General features: G+C 46.3%; 1 protein-coding gene across 1 annotated transcript in view; it reads left to right on the plus strand.

Annotated features, from left to right (window-relative positions):
* The first annotated feature begins 18566 nt into the window (after positions 1–18566).
* The window catches only part of MCUB (mitochondrial calcium uniporter dominant negative subunit beta), a 120155-nt gene continuing 119363 nt past the window's right edge, over positions 18567–19358 (plus strand). Inside the window, exon 1 of the mRNA XM_088456436.1 lies at positions 18567–18867. Within this exon, the coding sequence (XP_088312562.1) occupies positions 18814–18867 (54 nt within the window). The 5' untranslated portion in view covers positions 18567–18813. The remainder of the gene's footprint in view (positions 18868–19358) is intronic.

The raw sequence follows: 19358 nt of genomic DNA on the forward strand, positions 1-19358 counted from the left end.
CCCCTACAGTTTGGCGTCGCCCCTTCCCCTTCTGCTAACAGCTGCAGCATGTCATGTCATGCTGCAACTTGGGAACACTGCGTGCTAACATGCAGGACTCGTTCTGCAAATGCGCAGACCCACAAACATCAGATATGTACGTAAACCAGTCATTATGTCGACATACAAAATATGGACATTGTCATAATGTTGACATTCTAAATATAGTAATGCCTATATTATGAATTCCTAAATTTGAATGTCAACATTTTTACATGGTCAGAAGGTTGACATATAAAATAGAGACATCTAGGTAAAGTTTGTGGACATGGTTCTTTTTCTTTCTGGCACATTAGAACTTTAAAACTAACTTGATATTAACCTAATAAACAGCATGTCTATTAATAGCATAACACACATTTCCGATAATAATGAAAGTCATAGGTTTTTTTTTCGGTCACGAAAATTACATAAGTTATTATTTTGCAACTAAACTGTACTAATTGGTAAACAGTATAAGACTTAGGCCATATTTAAAATGCATTTTATAAAAATGTCTACAGTCAAAATGCGCATGTGCAGTGCTCAGTAGGCAACCTGTGGCACTCCAGACCCTGCCAGCATAACCAGACAAAGATTTGCTGTAAGGGTATGCAGGCATATGTAGTACCACAGTAGCTGGAGTGCCACAAGCTTGATATGACAATTAAGCCATACATGCCTACTATCCCGGAAGTTGCGGGAGGCTCCCGATTTTTCGGGTAACCCCCCGAACTCCCGGTAGAGTAGGCATTTCTCCCGCATTCTGCCCACTCCCCAGTGAAGTGGGCAGAATGGGGAGAATTTCCACGGCGATTGCGGGTCCCTGTGTAGGGAGCTGGACTTAATGACGCGATTCTTCATGAATTGCGTAATTTAGCCCTGCCCCCTATTAAATTTGCTCCAATCGTAGCAATTTACAGTGAAGGGGTGGGGCTTAATGTCATGAACCATCAGGCCCCCGTCCCTGTTGGAAGTATGAATTAGGCATATCAAACAATGTGGCTGACATGACAGGATCAGTGTTTTCTCATTGAAGTGCTCTTCCCTCAGTGAGACACTATCTTGTACATTTATCCATGATGAATGGTGAGGTTTTTATTACAGAGTATTGGACCTAGCCCCACCAAATTTGGCATGATAGTGTAGTTCGAGCAGGATTAGGATTTTGACAAGTTTAAAGTTTAAACTTAGTCAGGGCCATACAATCGCTAAAAATAGGGACACTTTTAAATTACACAGGTTCCAGGGCTGGCTCTAGTGGAAATGGTAGTGCCAAAAACCTGTGAGAATGCACCCCTGGGTGCAACTAGAACTTTGTAGGCCACATAGCAAGACCTTAAAAGCCCCCATAGGTAAAAAAAAAAACACATACATTTGCCCCTACATAGACCCCATTAAGATTATGCCACACAGTAGTACCTTTTATACACATTATGCCATGCAGTAGTAGTGCCCCTTATACATTATGCCACACAGTAATGCCTCTTACATATTATACCACACAGTAATGCCCTTTACAGATTATGACACATACAGTAGTAGTATTGCCAAATATAACATTATTCCACTCAATAGTAGTGCCCCTTACGCATTATGCTCTCCCAGCAACTTACTTCACCCAAGTCACTCCTGCAGCCTCTTGCCTGCCTGTGTGCCAGCAGCAGCAGACATGGAAAGACAGCGCCAGTGTAATTATAATCAGGGGCCCGTCCTGAGCCAATTGGAGCTTGCTGACCGGCAGCCAATCAGGAGCTGCCACTGCTGATTGGCTGGCAGTCTGCGAGCTCAGATTGCCTCGTGACCGGTAATGCTGTCTCTCCATGACTATCTGCCAGTGCATCAGCAGTTATTAGCAGGCGGGCTGGCACAAAATCAAAATTGCCGACACCTGGTCCCCCCTTCGACGGCTCTGACTGGGCCGGCCCATCTTGTGTGCGTGACTGGGTGCAGGGGGAGTAGCGGGCCCAGAGGCAGCTCGGGCACCATAGCAGCCGCACCCCTTGCACCCATTAGAAATGACGCCACTGTGTGCAAGCATGTTAGCAAACAGTGGGGTCCTTTTCAGGGTGAACGGAATGGGGTTATAGGCAAGGACAATGTAAGCAAATAAAGGCTGTCGGTGTACTTCAGGGCAGAGTCGTAACTAGACTTTTTCGTGCCCTGTGCCAGAAAGAGCATTGGTGCCCCCCCTTTTTCAAATAGGGACATAACGTACTCAAAAAAGGGGAATGGCCTCATAGGAAGGGCCAGGGAAGAGATAGGGGAGGCCAGGAGATGCTGGGGATGAAATAAGAGGAAAATACAAGTGAGAATAATAATAAACAGAAAATGGACAGGGCCAAACATCGCCACTTGTCCTGCGGTGCCCTGTGCCATGGCACAGGCCGCACTACCCTAGGTCAATTGCGGGTATCCTAGCTAGTTTTATGTATGTAGACATTATGACTGTCATCATTTTGATTGTCAACATTTTAACTGTTAACCTAATGACCCTGTCTACCTCATGCCCATGTCGTCCTTTTGGTTGTCTGCATTTTGACCATGTCGACAATATGTCAGTCAACATTCTGGTGTTGACCTTATGATTATTTAGATTTTCATTGTTGATATTTTGACTAAATCCCCTCCATTTGGTTTCCACTACTGTAGGGTCAGCAATGGTGCCATCAAACAAATGCAATCCTGAGGATCTTGTACAATAATTGCTCTCTGTGACATTAGATTTATTTATTTTTGCTTCAGGACTATGGGTCTGATTTTGCAAGGATCGTAATTGCAAAGCTGCACGCAGGCTATAGATATATGATGTATGCACGCAGGCAGCTTTGCAATTGCGATCCTTGCAGATATGGTAATGCAGCAGGAGGTATCACGTCTCCTGTGCATTACTTATACGAGCTGCTTTGTTCAACACAGCATCGGATAATCTATGTACCATCGGCTGGCTGCGGTGACCCAGGGGGTCCCGCAGCCAGCCACCACAGTTTAGAAGAAGAGGCCAGGAAATCTCTGTCAGCCAACGGAGATCCTGGCTTCTTCCCTCCCCCGCAACTGCGGCAACACGCCTCCGTTTCGGGAAACGGAGGGCTTCGCCGCCCCCTCCCCGACCACAAATGGCACAAGACTGTCAATCACTGACAGTCTGCTGCCAGTCTGTGAGCGAGTTAGCAGGACTCTCTCTGCACACTCACAGAATGGGGCCTGGGCAGATTACCAAACATCCTGAATCTGCATTCAGCAGTGCACTAGCGTAACCTGCTGAATCAGGCCCTATGTTCTTTGCATGGAAAAGTTTGTTTGCTTTAATGTCCCTGTGTGACTATGGGAATGAAAATACATTATTCAACATTATCTAAAATGCAACTGAAACCAGACATTTGCTGTTAGCAGGCAAATAAATAACTCTCTGTAATCCCTTTACTTTTGTTTAAGAAAAACTTTCTACATTAATTGTCAGAAAATGTTGGCTGATTTCACAATGCAGTGTATCAAACTTCAATAATGATGAAGTGTGGAGGTCCATTCAAAAAATGTACTTACTAGGGCTAGAAGCTATGGCTCAGTCTGGCTATCAGAGTAGCACTGGAGCAGTGAGTGGAAAAGTGCTTAGTGGCAATCTCAAAATATAATGATTACATTATTGAGACTCAGAGCTCCACGGCCACTTCTCTGCAAACACAGATGCATGGCAGCTCACCGGAGCTCCCACTGTTATGTCCCCTCCTTAGACGTGCAGGCTTCTTCCATGTCTCGCGACGCGGGTGAGCGGCTGGATCACCCAGTCTCCACGCCCGCGTCCATACACACGGTCAGCCGGTACTCACGTCCAGGACTCGCACCCCAGCATCCAGAGTGTGTAGCCGTACTCCCTCTCCGGGAAGATATCCCCGGGGCACCTACCTAACAGCTCAATAGTCAGCAGGACGCCGCTGCAACCACTCGAGACATTTGTGAGTCATATCTCTCCATTTAAGTACATTCCTACTCAGACTGTTCTTACTCTGGTTTCCGTATACATCGTGCAACCCGCCGTGGTCAGATTCTACACATTGGATTGTTGTCACCGGTGTATGACCCGCCGTGGTCAGTAATCATGGATGGTTATTAATACCTATGATTTTAGATTGATCTGCCATTTTAGCGTCACGTATCATACGGCATTATCACATCAGCACTTCTGTTGACTTCATGTGTGCTATGAGTACTGTAATCAATGTAACTAATTTGATGCAGTAAACAATTAGTTGCTTTATCATTATTATTCCTTTGCATTGCTCAGTTATTTATTATATACATTTCTAGCCACACTATTTTAGACCATTGCACTGTGACACACTACATATTGATTACATAGGGTGCAGCGCTCCGAGGCTACCATTAACAATTTATCTTTAAGGAGAAGGGACATCTCCATTCTCGAAGCAGCTCCCCTTAACACCTCAAACGCTTATCCTGAAGTGCAAGGTCTCTTTTCTATATTAACATAGGGGGTGGGGCCAGCCAGCAACCCGAAGCACGGCAGCTGTATACACGGCAGGGTGCCTGCCAGTAGCAACCATTCCAGGCACCCTGCTAACCAGAAGCAAGGGCCATGGGGCTGCGACGATGCCTCCCACAGAGCCCTGGCTGCACACCCCTGGTTATGGCCCTGATTAGGTGGTGTTAGTGTGTGGATTGTACTCTGCTATTCATAATATCTCAAGCCCACCTTCTGTGGGTTGCTTGCTATTGCTCTCGGTGTTGCACAGATGTTGTCCTCTATTTTCCCCTATCATCCCATATTGTTCCCCCTTTCTCCCTCCCATCTCTCTTGGTACAACCTCTCTTAGCTTACGCTCCTTCTTTTCTCTGTTTCCCCTTTTTCCCTTTTCCTGGGGCTATAATACATGTAAGTAGCTGTGCACCATATTGCTGAGCAGCTTCTGGACTCTGTCTGCATCCCCTGAACTGTTCATGCCCGAGACTGATGGGAACATTGATTTAATCCAGGAAGAAAGAGAAGAGGACTCTCATTGAGATGTCAGCAGCCATGGAAGATGAGTCAACAAAGGAAAAAAATGGTATGGGCCTGCGGGAATCCTACTGTTACTTTGTAATTATAAACAACGTAGCAAGTCTTTTACAGTCATTTTCTCTACTGCTCCCCTTTAAATAGCCCCAATCATTTGCAAATAGGAAAACACAAAATAAAGGTGTGCAAATGGTGAAGTACATTTTTAAAAAGTTATCCCTAATGGATTAAAAACACGTACAATTTGAAAATGAGTAAAGTGCATATCAATTTATCAATCCTGTGTATCCCAGCACATTCGTACATTAGCTGTGCCTGCTTGTCTACATCAGATGCATCTGATGACGTCTCTGGATCTAAGCCTCTCTTCAGGATTAATGACTTTGAAAAAGGGTACAAAAAACAAATTATATTCTGTCTGGTAGTGTGTGTTAGTCTCTCACTACCTAGGGAACCGTTCAGAGGCCTGCTGAGATACACTGTGATTACTGAATGTAAGTGCTGTGCTAAGACTACTGTTCTGTGGTAGGGTTGTTAGGTCCTTACACTCTGAGAGAGGAAATAATTTTGTTTAGTTAGAGCCAAACAGGCCAGGATTTACTTTCATGTTTTGTTTCTTTTTGTGATGCTAATAAAACTAGCTGTACCAAGGACCTAGATTGGTGTACTACTACTTGGCTGCTGCATGACAAGTGCAACCGTTTACTCCAGGAGACTGCACACTTACCCTGATCTTGCCACACACGGTGCAGAAAGAAAGTATTGCACCTAAATTGCAGCAAAAAAACAAAACAATTTTTACAAAAACAGCAGAGAGAGAAAGTTGGCCTAAAAATCAGTGTGCAGGCCTTTTGGCACCCTTCCTGTCAGGGGAATCGCAACTGGCATATTTTGACTTAAGCCTTACTGATGCCAAGGACTATAATAAATGAAAAACTGCTATTTTGACTCATCTTACCAAGAAGTGGCTACAACTAGAGACTTAACAGGGTCGTAGATCATGCAGCTCTGTGGAAGTGGGTGGACCACAGGGACACTAAAACAGCAGACCAGCTGTAGGAAATGGTGAGAGGTATGCGGTGGCTGAGGAACTTTTGAGTGTACCTTAATGCCCCCTAGTTCCGCAACAGTGATTTCCAGTGAATTTTGGTGAAACAGTTCCAGGGGAAAAGTTTACCTGGTGGTGCAGTGAACTTAAAAATCAACAGACTGTAGGCTTGGAACCTGGAGATTGGCCAGATATGTCAGAAAGATTCCTGACTCATAAAAGACTTGATAAAAATATGATCAGAGTTTGTGGCTTGGGTCATATTGCAAATTGTCCACTTGCCACAAAACCTATGCACTGTGATACTGGTTATATATCTTTCTGTGCTCGGCTAGCCTGCACTGTAGATCAACAGATTTAGCCAGATAAACAAATGTGCATAATCACTGTAGATGGCAAACTAGCAGAGGCTCAGGGCCTGATTCAGACCAGGTCGCTATGAGCGTACGCTCTCTCGATGCGTATGCAAATATTTGAAAGTGACGCGGCGGGGATCGATCGCTTGCCAAGGCATAAGCACACCCATCTTACCTGTACGAGCGTTCGCTTTGTGTATGCAGACTCCCTTTAGCGAATGCAGAGACGCCCAATGCCCCACGTCATCTCCTGGAAGTTGGTGAAAACATTGGTACATCGACCAGTATCGGATGTGAACGCAGTACTTGTGGTAGCTTTTTTTACCGCAAGTATTGCAAGGAAAACAGAGGAAATAAATGGCTGGTGATGTGTACTATGACACTGCCTGTTAATTATGCACGCCTCTAAAAACGGCGTTGAAACACTCAGGCACGCCTGCGTTCACACCTCCACTCCCCCGTTTTTACTGGACTGCCCCTGTTACCACCCACAAACAGCCTCTCCTGTCACTCACTCTGCTGGGGTGGTTGTGCTGTGCGAGCGAGGGATCTGCGAACGCACTGTGTAGTTTGCGCACGCGCACTGCGATGAATGTGCATGCGCAGATTAGGAACCATCGGCAATAGCGAGCGCACTGCGGATAGCGTCCGGGTCTGAATCAGGCCCACTGTTAGATTCTGGTAGCCTGGTTACTCTTGTAAAAGCAGAGTTGGTAAACCCCTCAAAACTTCAGGAAAAACTATGTATGTAGCCTATATACATGGGTATACTCTGTGTTATGTTACTGCTGAAGTGAACATAAAAGCACAGTGTGGTCCAACTGTAGTCACTGAAGGATTAGTTCCTTTTTTATGTATGATGCTATATTGTGGAGAAACTATTCCCGACGCTGGAAGCTCAACCAGGGACTAAAGATAGGCGTCTAAATCCTGATGCATCCCGAACAAAGGTAAGCTGGGGCATTCTAGCTGTTAGCCGCGGGGGTAGGAGGTTTAGGTTCAGGCACTCCCCGGGGAGGGTTAGGCACCACTGGGGGGAGGTTAGGGTGAGGCACCCCCCCGGGAAGGTTAGGTTTAGGGTGCAGGAAGGGGGGGTTAGGGTTAGGCACCACTGGGGGAGGTTAGGTTAGGCACCACTGGGGGAGGTTAGTTTTAGGTACCACTAAGGGAGAGTTAGGGGGGGGGGGGAGAGGGGAGGGTTAGGGTACTTACCAGCCCTTGTCGGGATCTTTACTGTTCGGGCTTCCAGCATCGCTATTTGGTCTGCCGGGAATAGATCTGCCAGCATTACATACCGATTCTGAGAAAATATATATTTGCCTCAGAACAGTTAAAATACCGTTGTCTGGTAAAGGCTAGAGAGAATGTAATAGTGGTTGATGGAAACCCAGTAGAGCCTGATAGTAGGGTGTCATACCCTCACGTGGCAATACATCAAGATTTGTTGTATAAAATATCCAAAAAGGGAGAAGTTATTGGGGAACAATTGATAGCTCCTAAGGCATATAGAAGAACGGTGTTGGACCTGGCTCATGTTCACATAACGATAAATCTAGAGGTAGAGAAAACCCTTGAGATAATGTTGCAGCTGTTTTTCTAGCCAGTGGTCCATAAAACTGTATCTGTCTACTGTGCATCCTCCCCTGAGTGTCAGTACCATCCTCTCAGACCACATTATAGAAGTCATCTTGTCCCATTTCCCATTATTGAGGTCCTGTTTGAGAGAATATCTATAGATTTGGTTGGACCTCTAATAAAGTTTGCTCATATATATATATATATATATATATATATATATATATATGTAATGTATATGTGAATGACAGCAATCTCACTTCAAGAGACCACAGAGTGTGTTGGCATACCATGGGCCAAATGTAATGGGGTAAGAGTTTAGAAGATGTGAGCGTTTTCTCACACTTTTGAAGATACAACTCGTAATAGTGTGAGAGTTTACTGCTAAACTGTCACATTTTCTAAACTCTCACCCCATTACATTTGGACCCATATCTGTATTGTAAAGAACATATCCATTAAGGCTTTAGCCTTAATGATCAGAATTTAATTGCTTTTTGAGTTTGAGTGGTAGACATGCAATAGTTTTCTGAAATTTCTGATCATGTGTAAGAAGCCTTAATGGGACATGTTGAACCATACACAGTTTTTTGTCTATGGAATTTCATAGCTTTTTTAAAATTAAAAGACGGGCGAACACTGACGGAGAGTGGAGGGGAGATGCTGAGGGAGGGAGGGACACTGAAGGTGGGAAGGGGGTCACTGAGGGACAGAGTTAGGGACACTGAAGGAGTGAAAGGGAGACACTGAAAAATAGAAGGGGAGATGCTGAGGGAGAGAGGTTGAGACACTGAAGGAAAAAGGGGGGGGAGGGGGTTAATTGAAGGAAAGAGGGGGACATCGATGGAGAGAGAATGTACACTGAAGGTAAGAAGGGGGAACACTGAGGGAGAGTAGGGTGGATGCTGAGTGAGAGAAAGGGGGATGCTGAGGGAGGAAAGGAGTGTACGCTAAATGCTGGCTGCTGTGCGGGGGGAATGTGGTGGGGCTGGCTGTAGTATGGTGGGATGGAAAAGTGATCTGAGCTGGCGGATGCTGTGTGGTGGGATGATGTGGCTGGCTGCTGTTCAGGGTGATACATGATCTGGACTAGCTGCTGCGTGGGGGGTTGGGATAGGTGATTACTTTAAGGGGTGGGGAGGTGATGTAGCTGCCTGCTGTGCAGTGGGGGCACAGCTGGTCCTGTCCAATTTGATGCCTTAGGCAATATATTAAGTGCTCCCCATTGCCCAACCCTAGCATAGGGATGGACATAAATCATCATTGGTTCTGCAACTATCAATGGTCTATGGCCAATGGCAAATATTTTTGTTATTGATGGTGTGACATTGGGAGGGATCCGATTGGATCCCTCCCAAGATCCCTCCCAAGGGTAAGCATCCCGATAAGAAGCCCATAGGCTTCTATAGGGCAACGCGACCTGAAGATGGCGTTACCCATCAGTACGAATTGCATTCCGGTGCTTTGTGCATATGAGTAATGCGGTAAAACCCCAGAAAACTGAATTTTCTGGGATTTTACCGCATTTTCCCCTTTCGTGCATCCCGGCCAAAAGGCTCTATTTATCTTTTTTTTTTTTTCTAAAATAATAACATTATTTTAGTTTCACTGAAATGTATTAAAGGGCTTTTGGAGCAGTTTTCTTGAAAAAAACTCCAAGCCCTTTAATCTCTAGCAAGCAGATCACATTTCCCATACTCGTAATTGGAAATGTGAACTGTACTAAGGGGGCGTTAAGAAGGGTTCCCTTACAGGCAGAGCAGACCCGGGAGCCGGCCCCCTGTGATCAGCTTTGTGTCCACAAGCTGATCACCATCGGCAACACATGCCCAGATGTACTCTCAGGGCCGGTTCTAGACATTGTGGAGCTCAGGGTGAAAGTTCCCAATTGCGCCCCCCCCCCAAAAAAAACTTTTTAGATGGCGTTCATCTGCGCGTGCTGAAAGCGCGAGCGCTTCCGGAAAGGGGGCGTGTCCTTGTGGAACACCCCCAATTCATCACACTGTGGGGCGTGCCCAGCACTTACGAAGGTGCTGGGCTTCCCCCAAGCTCTCCCCTCATGGCGAATAATTGCCATGTGCAGTAATGCGCCTTACACAGTATGTCTTACGCAGTAATGTCCTGTATGACACATTATGCCACACACAGTAATGCCCTTTATAACACATTATGCCACACGCAGTAATGCCCTTTATAACACATTATGCCACACGCAGTAATGCCCTGTATAACACATTATGCCACACGCAGTAATGCCCTTTATAACACATTATGCCACATGCAGTAATGCCCTTTATAACACATTATGCCACACGCAGTAATGCCCTGTATAACACATTATGCCACACACAGTAATGCCCTGTATAACACATTATGCCACACACAGTAATGCCCTTTATAACACATTATGCCGCACGCAGTAATTCCCTGATTAACACATTATGCCACATGCAGTAATGCCCTGTATAACACATTATGCCACAAGCAGTAATGTCTTGTATGACACATTATGCCACACACAGTAATGCCCTTTATAACACATTATGCCACACGCAGTAATGCCCTTTATAACACATTATGCCACACGCAGTAATGCCCTGTATAACACATTATGCCACACGCAGTAATGCCCTTTATAACACATTATGCCACACGCAGTAATGCCCTGTATAACACATTATGCCACATGCAGTAATGCCCTTTATAACACATTATGCCACACGCAGTAATGCCCTGTATAACACATTATGCCGCACGCAGTAATTCCCTGTATAACACATTATGCCTAGGGGTGAGCTGGTTCGGATTTCTGAAATCCGAGCCCCCCCGATCTGAGGCCGATCCGAGTCAGGCTCGACTTTTCCCGCCTGACTCGGATCTGAAATCGAGGCAAAACGTCATCATCCCGCCTTCCGGGTCTCACGGGTTTTGGATCCTATATAAGGTACCCACGTCGGCGCCATTTTCTCACTCGGCTGTGGACAGTGAAGAGGGAGGGTGGGAGTTAGGGCTGGCTGGGCTGTGTAGTGTAGTGTAGTGTTGTAGTGTAGTGTAGTGGAGTGTAGTGTTGTGCTGTGCTGCGCTGTGCTGCTGTTGTCCATAGGGGCTGTGTCCACTACTTCAAAGTCCATAGGGGCTGGCTGGACTGTGTTGTGCAGTCAGTTGTCCATAGGGGCTGTGTCCACTCCAAAGTCCTGTGCAGTGTCCCAGTCCTAAAGGGGTGCTGTAGTGTTGTCCAGGGGATGCTCTGTCCGTCAGGGGTGCTCCCCCCAAGTGCTAAAAAAAATAATATTTTTTCTGTGTTTGTGAATTGTGTGCGCAGTAGCCGCACGTGCATCAACAAAGTAGTGCCAAGCGTGCGCCTGTATCCCATAAGTAAAAGGCCGGTTGGCTTGTCCGTTAAAGGGTGCTGTAACCCCCAAAGGGCACTCCAAACAAAATTAAAAAAAATATTTTTTTGTTTGTGAATTGTGTGCGCAGTAGCCGCACGTGCATCAACAAAGTAGTGCCAAGCATGCGCCTGTGTCATAAGTAAAGTGCCGGCTGGCTTGTCCGTTAAAGGGTGCTGTAACCCCCAAAGTACACTCCAAACAAAATAAAAAAATATTTTCTGTGTTTGTGAATTGTGTGCGCAGTAGCCGCACGTGCATCAACAAAGTAGTGCCAAGCGTGCGCCTGTGTCATAAGTAAAGGGCCGGCTGGCTTGTCCGTTAAAGGGTGCTGTAACCCCCAAAGTACACTCCAAACAAAATAAAAAAATATTTTCTGTGTTTGTGAATTGTGTGCGCAGTAGCTGCATGTGCATCAACAAAGTAGTGCCAAGCGTGCGCCTGTGTCCCATAAATAAAGGGCCGGCTGGATTAACCGCTAAAGGGTGCTGTAACCCCCAAAGTACACACCAAACAAAATAAAAAAATATTTTCTGTGTTTGTGAATTGTGTGCACAGTAGCCGCACGTGCATCAACAAAGTAGTGCCAAGCGTGCGCCTGTGTCCCATAAATAAAGGGCCGGCTGGATTGACCGCTAAAGGGTGCTGTAACCCCCAAAGGGCACTCCAAACAAAATAATAAAATATATTTTTCTGTGTTTGTGAATTGTGTGCACTGTGGCTGCACGTGCATCAACGAAGGAGCAGCGCCAAGCGTGCGCCTGTGTCTCATAAGTAAAAGGCCGGCTGGCTTGTCCATTAAAGGGTGCTGTAACCCCCAAAGGGCACTCAAAACAAAATAAAAAATATATTTTTCTGTGTTTGTGAATTGTGTGCACTGTGGCTGCACGTGCATCAACGAAGGAGCAGCGCCAAGCGTGCGCCTGTGTCCCATAAGTAAAAGGCCGGCTGGCTTGTCCATTAAAGGGTGCTGTAACCCCCAAAGGGCACTCCAAACAAAATAAAAAAATATATTTTTTTGTGTTTGTGAATTGTGTGCGCAGTAGCCGCACGTGCATCAACAAAGTAGTGCCAAGCGTGCGCCTGTGTCCCATAACTAAAAGGCCAGCTGGATTGACCGCTAAAGAGTGCTGTAACCCCCAAAGGGCAGTCCAAATAAAATAAAAAAATGTTTTCTGTGTTTGTGAATTGTGTTCACTGCGGCTGCACGTGCATCAACAAAGGAGCAGCGCCAAGCGTGCGCCTGTGTCCCATAAGTAAAGGGCCGGCTGGCTCATTTCTTAAAGGGTGGTGTAACCCACAAAGTGCACTAGTCTCCAGCAAAAATAAAAAATTATTTTCTGTGTTTGTGTGCGCCTTAGCCGCACGTATATATCAATATAACATAAATGGAGGACCAAACTTTCTCCGATAAAAATAAAATAGGGAAAGATCAAGAACCACTTCCTCCTAGCAAGAACCACTTCCTCCTAGTGCTGAAGCTGCTGCCACTAGTCATGACATAGACGATAACATGCCATCAACGTCGTCTGCCAAGGCCGATGCCCAATGTCATAGTAAAGGCCACATACAATCTCAAATGACAAAGTTCAGGAAAATGACCTTGAAAAAAACATTTAAATCGTCTGAAGAGAAACGTAAACTTGCCAATATGCCATTTACGACACGGAGTGGCAAGGAATGGCTAAGGTCTTTCCCTATGTTCATGACTAGTGGTTCAGCTTCACATGACGATGGAAGCCCTCCTCCCACTAAAAAAAATCAAACGAGTTAAGCTGGCAAAAGCACAGCGAAGAACTGTGCGTTCTAAGAAGATATCACAAATCCCCAAGGAGAGTCCAAGTGTGGTGGTGGTTGCGATGCCTGACCTTCCCAGCACTGGACGGGAAGAGGTGGCTCTTTCCACCATTTGCACGCCCCCTGCAAGTGCTGAAAGGAGCACCCACAGTCCACTTGCTGATATGCAAATTGAAGATGTCACTGTTGAAGTACAACAGGATGAGGATATTGGTGTAGCTGGCGCTGAGGAGGAAGTTGGCGAGGAGGATTCTGATGGTGATGTGGTTTGTTTAAATCAGGCTCCGGGGGAGACAGTTGTTGTCCGTGGGATGAAAAAGCCCATCACGGTCATGCCTGGGCAGAAGACAAAACATTCCACCTCTTTGGTCTGGCAATATTTCTATCTAAATCCGGACAACAACTGTCTTGCCATATGTACCATATGTAAAGGTGGAATAAGTAGGGGTAGGGACGTTAACCACCTAGGAACATCCTCCCTTATATGGCACCTGCAGCGCGTTCATAAAAAGTTACTGTCAAGTTCCGAAACTTTGGCTAAGACCGTAAGCAGTCCAGGGACACCTAAATCCCGTTGTCCTGTTGTATCCAAGCGCCTGCAAACCACACCGTCAACTCCCTCCTCGTAAATTTCCTCTTAGTCAGGATCGGAAGTAGTCCTGCAGGCCATGTCACTGGCATGACTGACTCTCCTATCCGGGATTCCTCCGGAGGATCCTGCATTGCTACGCCTCCTGCTGCCGCTACTGCTGTTGCTGCTGCTGGGAGTCGTTCATCATCCCAGAGAGGAAGTAGGAACACCACTACTTTTACTAAACAATTGAACCTCCAACAGTCCTTAGCGAGGAGGATGAAGTACGACAGCAGTCATCCTGAAGCAAAACGTATAACTGAGGCCTTAACTGCTATGTTGGTGTTAGACGTGCGTCCGGTATCCGCCATTAGTGCAGTGGGATTTAGACAATTGATGGAGGTAGTGTGTCCCCGGTTCCAAATCCCGTCTAGATTCCACTTCACTAGGCTGGCGATACAGAGACTGTACAGAAACGTCAGAAAAAGTGTCCTCAGTGTCCTGAAAAATGCCGTTGTACCCAATGTCCACTTAACCACGGACATGTGGACAAGTGGAACAGGGCAGACTAAGGACTATATGACTGTGACAGCCCACTGGGTAGATGTATCACCTTACGCAGCAACAGCAGCAGCGTCACCAGTAGCAGCATCTCAGAAACGCCAGCTCGTTCCAAGGCAGGCTACGCTGTGTATCACCGGTTTCAGTAAGAGGCACACCGCCGACAACCTCTTAGAGAAACTGAGGGAAATCATCGCCCAGTGGCTTACCCCACTTAGACTCTCCTGGGGATTTGTGATATCTGACAACGCCACCAATATTGTGCGGGCATTACATCTGGGCAAATTCCAGCACGTCCCATGTTTTGCTCACACAATAAACTTGGTGGTGCAGAATTTTCTGAAAAGCGACAGGGGCGTGCAGGAGACGCTTTGGGTGGCCCGAAAAATTTCTGGCCACTTTCGCCATTCAGCGACTGCATGCCGAAGACTGGAGCGCCAGAAAACACTCTTGAACCTGCCCCGCCATCACCTGAAGCAAGAGGTTGTGACGCGGTGGAAGTCAACCCTCTATATGCTTCAGAGGATGGAGGAGCAGCAAAAGGCCATTCAAGCCTATACATCCACCTATGACATAGGCAAAGGAGGGGGTATGCACCTGACTCAAGCGCAGTGGAGAATGATTTCCGTGTTGTGCAAGGTTCTCCAGCCCTTCGAACTTGCCACACGTGAAGTCAGTTCAGACACTGCCAGCTTGAGTCAGGTCATTTCCCTCATCAGGCTTTTGCAGAAGCAGCGGGAGAAAGTGAAGGAGGAGCTAAGATGGAGCGATTCCGCTCGGCATGTGGGACTTGTGGATGAAGCCCTTCATTCGCTTTGCCAGGATTCCAGGGTGGTCAATCTGTTGAAATCAGACCACTAAATTTTGGCCACCGTGCTCGATCCTAGGTTTAAAGCCTATGTGGTGTCTCTCTTTCTGGCCGACACAAGCCTGCAGAGGTGCAAAGACCTGCTGGTGAACACACTGTCAGCTGAAGCGGAACGTGACACGTCAACAGCTCCTTCTTCATTTTCTCCCGCAACTGGGGCTGCCAGGAAAAAACTTAGCTATCCTAAGCAACCCGCTGGCGGTGATGCAGGGCAGGCAGGACCAAGTTTGGACATCTGGTCCGGACTGAAGGACCTGGCAACAATTTCTGACATGTCTACTGTCACTACATATGATACTGTCACCATTGACAGAATGGTGGAGGATTACATCGGTGACAGCATCCAAGTAGGCATGTCAGACAGTCCATACCTGTACTGGCAGGAAAAAGAGGCAATTTGGAGGCCCCTGTACAAACTGGCTCTATTTTACCTGAGTTGTCCCCCCTCCAGTGTGTACTCCGAAAGAGTGTTTAGTGCAGCCGGGAACCTTGTCAGCGAAAGGCGTAGGAGGTTGCTTCCACAAAATTTGGAGAAGATGATGTTCATAAAAATGAATTATCAACTCTTCCAAGGAGACCAGCCTCCAGAACGTACAGAGGGACCTGTGGTGGTGGATTCCAGTGGGGACGAGTTAATACTCTGTGAGGATGAGGATGTACACAACACTGAAGAGGGTGAGGAATCGGTGGATGAGGAGGATGAGGACGACATCTTGCCTCCGTAGAGCGAGTTTGTGCAGGGACAGATTAATTGCCAGCTTGTTTTGTGGGGGCCCAAACGAACCAATCATTTCAGCCACAGTTGTGTGGCAGACCCTGGCGCTGAAATGATTGCTTTGTTAAAGTGTGCATGTCCTGTTTATACAACATAAGGGTGGGTGGGAGGGCCCAAGGACAATTCCATCTTGCACCTCTTTTTTTTCTTTGCATTATGTACAGTTTGGGGCCTAGTTTTTCAAACTGCCATCCTGTCTGCCACTGCAGTATCACTCCTAGATGGGTCACGTGTTTGTGCTGCCCACTCGTGTCGCTTAGCATAGTCATCCAGCTACCTCGGTGCAACCTTTTGGACATAAAAACACTATTGTGAGGTGTGAGGTGTTCAGAATAGACTGGAAATTAGTGGAAATTAAGGTTATTGAGGTTAATAATAGCATAGGAGCAGAAAAACCAACACATTCTGTGATTTTAGCTGTTTTTATGCTTTTTTTAAAAAAAATACAGATCCAAAACACAAAACCCAGAACCCAAAACACGGAAGGGTGGTTTTGGCAAAACCAATCCAAATCCAAAACACGAAGAAAGATCCAGATCCAAAACCAAAACACGAAAAGTGGCCGGTGCACACCCCTAATTATGCCACACGCAGTAATGCCCTTTATAACACATTATGCCACACGCAGTAATTCCCTGATTAACACATTATGCCACATGCAGTAATGCCCTTTATAACACATTCTGCCACATGCAGTAATGCCCTGTATAACACATTATGCCACACGCAGTAATGCCCTTTATAACACATTATGCCACACGCAGTAATGCCCTGTATAACACATTATGCCACACACAGTAATGCTCTTTATAACACATTATGCCACACGCAGTAATGCCCTGATTAACACATTATGCCACACGCAGTAATGCCCTGTATAACACATTATGCCACACACAGTAATGCCCTATATAACACATTATGCCACACGCAGTAATGCCCTTTATAACACATTATGCCACACGCAGTAATGCCCTTTATAACACATTATGCCACACGCAGTAATGCCCTTTATAACACATTATGCCACACGCAGTAATGCCCTTTATAACACATTATGCCACACGCAGTAATGCCCTTTATAACACATTATGCCACACGCAGTAATGCCCTTTATAACACATTATGCCACACGCAGTAATGCCCTTTATAACACATTATGCCACATGCAGTAATGCCCTTTATAACACATTATGCCAATGCAGTAATGCCCTGTATAACACATTATGCCACACACAGTAATGCCCTTTATAACACATTATGCCACACGCAGTAATTCCCTGATTAACACATTATGCCACATGCAGTAATGCCCTGTATAACACATTATGCCACATGCAGTAATGCCCTGTATAATACATTAACATTATCTACAATTCAAATTACGCCACACAGAAGTCCCTTATTCATGTTATGACACACAGTGGTGCCCCTTATTCATGTTATGACACACAGTGGATGCCGCGCATGAGCGCGGCATCCATTCAGTGCAGGAAGAGGGCTGGGGCCAGCCCAGCTACTGACGTAGTGCTGGGCTCGCCCCCAGCCTGATGTTAACAGGAGGCGTGCCATACGGGCTCACCCCCCAAATAATGTCATTTAAGGGGTGTGGCTTATTGTAATTAGGGCACACACCCATTTTTGATCATGCGCAGTTAAGGGGCGACAATTACCTACCCTGCACAAGGTGCTGCTCCCCCTAGAGCCGGCCCTGCCCATGAGCAGTGGCAAATGCAGGATTTCTAGAAAGGAATTTCCAAATTCCCGATTTTAGAGTGTGGCCAGTCCATAAAGAGGGCATAATTAGCACTTATGCAGCTTTGATATACATTATACAAAGTGTATAGTGTGTCATAATTCCAGCATTTCCAGGACCAGCGATCACAGTAAGCCACTAGATGCGGCAGTAGGGCCATCATGCCTGAGCTGAGTGTTTTTATGTCACGTGCTGGAACCATTCCAGAGCATGGGAGCAAGTCCGAGAGTCTGGGGGAGCAGCAGAAGTACCTAGCACTACCCTGGATACAGTATACATGTACATATTGGTCTCCTTATGCACTGGATAACAGTATTAATAATTAACCCTATATATGGTCTATAGCAGTGCAACCCTAAAAGGGTATGTTTTCCAGATCTCCTAGTTGGTGCACAGGTGCATTCATTACTGGCTGACACGTGTTAAAAGATCCACAGGTGATGCTAATTACTTCATTTGTGATACTGAGGAAAATATGCAGCAGTAGTAAAATTGCATTTTAATACTATCTCTAATCTGTTCATGGCGTGGACAGGGAAGGGGGGTTTCCAGGCAACTGAAACCCCCCCTGCGTTTTCCTATGATGAGTACTGATATGAGTAAGGGGAAGTGGGCTTCCTTATGTTAGGCTGAGATCGCATTACGAATGCAAATATTTATATATCACCGCTGATATTAGCAACTGCGTTGCATGCGTATATACAGAATAGCGATCCAGGCCCAGTATCCCTACATATTGCTGACCTTTCAGACAGCTCTCTCATCATAACTATCACATTATTTGATCCTTCCTAATCCTATCCACATTAAAAAGAGACTGTCTGTTGTATATGCTGCATTAATAGTGACACAATAGCAGCACATGAAATAAGTAACACGGAGCAGCGCATATTGCTCCTCTCCCTCTAGCGGCCAGGCCGCGTATCGCAGATCCGAGTGGCGAGGGAGGCGGCCGGGAGGAAGTGAGTGTTACAGTATATGCACAGAGAGACATCCACACAAGCAGCGGCAGCCGGGAAGAACGCGTGCTATGAGCATCGGGGTACAGGAGAAAGCTCGGTGAAGCGGCTGAGTGTGTCTGAAAGATGCCTGTGCTCGCAGAGCTGTGGAGGAGGCTCCCTCTGGCTGCTGGCTATCAGGTGAGAGCCCCAGGAGAGTGCAGAGAGCGCACAGGAAAGTCCTATCATATGCGCACAGACTTTTCTGTTATTGTTGTAACTTTGTGTTTGTGCCGTGCACCAGCTCTGTAACACGGACTAAGCTTTGTGTATCCCCCTGATCTGCCATATCTTCCTTACTTATTCTTCTCTGCCCCCCTTGTATGTGTATTCCTTCCTGATGTCCGGTGCTGTCACAGTGAGACCATTCTGTACTGCTGTCCCTATAATCTGTTGTTGTTGTTTCCTCCCCACAGCCCTATTATTATATGACTCATCCAGCTTACGGCGGCTTTATTAATGCTCTTCTGTAATGGGGGTTTTACATGTTTCGTTCTGATCACCCACAAGTGAGTCACTGCAACCCCAGGAACGGGAATACTACAAAAAAAAAAATTAGGAATAAGTATGTACCATGGTATGATGGTGTTGTAGAAATGAATAACAAAAAATGGGTGCATACCCAGCCCACT

This window comes from Taudactylus pleione, unplaced genomic scaffold (genome assembly GCF_031769625.1).
Source record: "Taudactylus pleione unplaced genomic scaffold, aTauple2 ptg000703l, whole genome shotgun sequence".
Taxonomy (NCBI): Eukaryota; Metazoa; Chordata; class Amphibia; order Anura; family Myobatrachidae; genus Taudactylus; species Taudactylus pleione.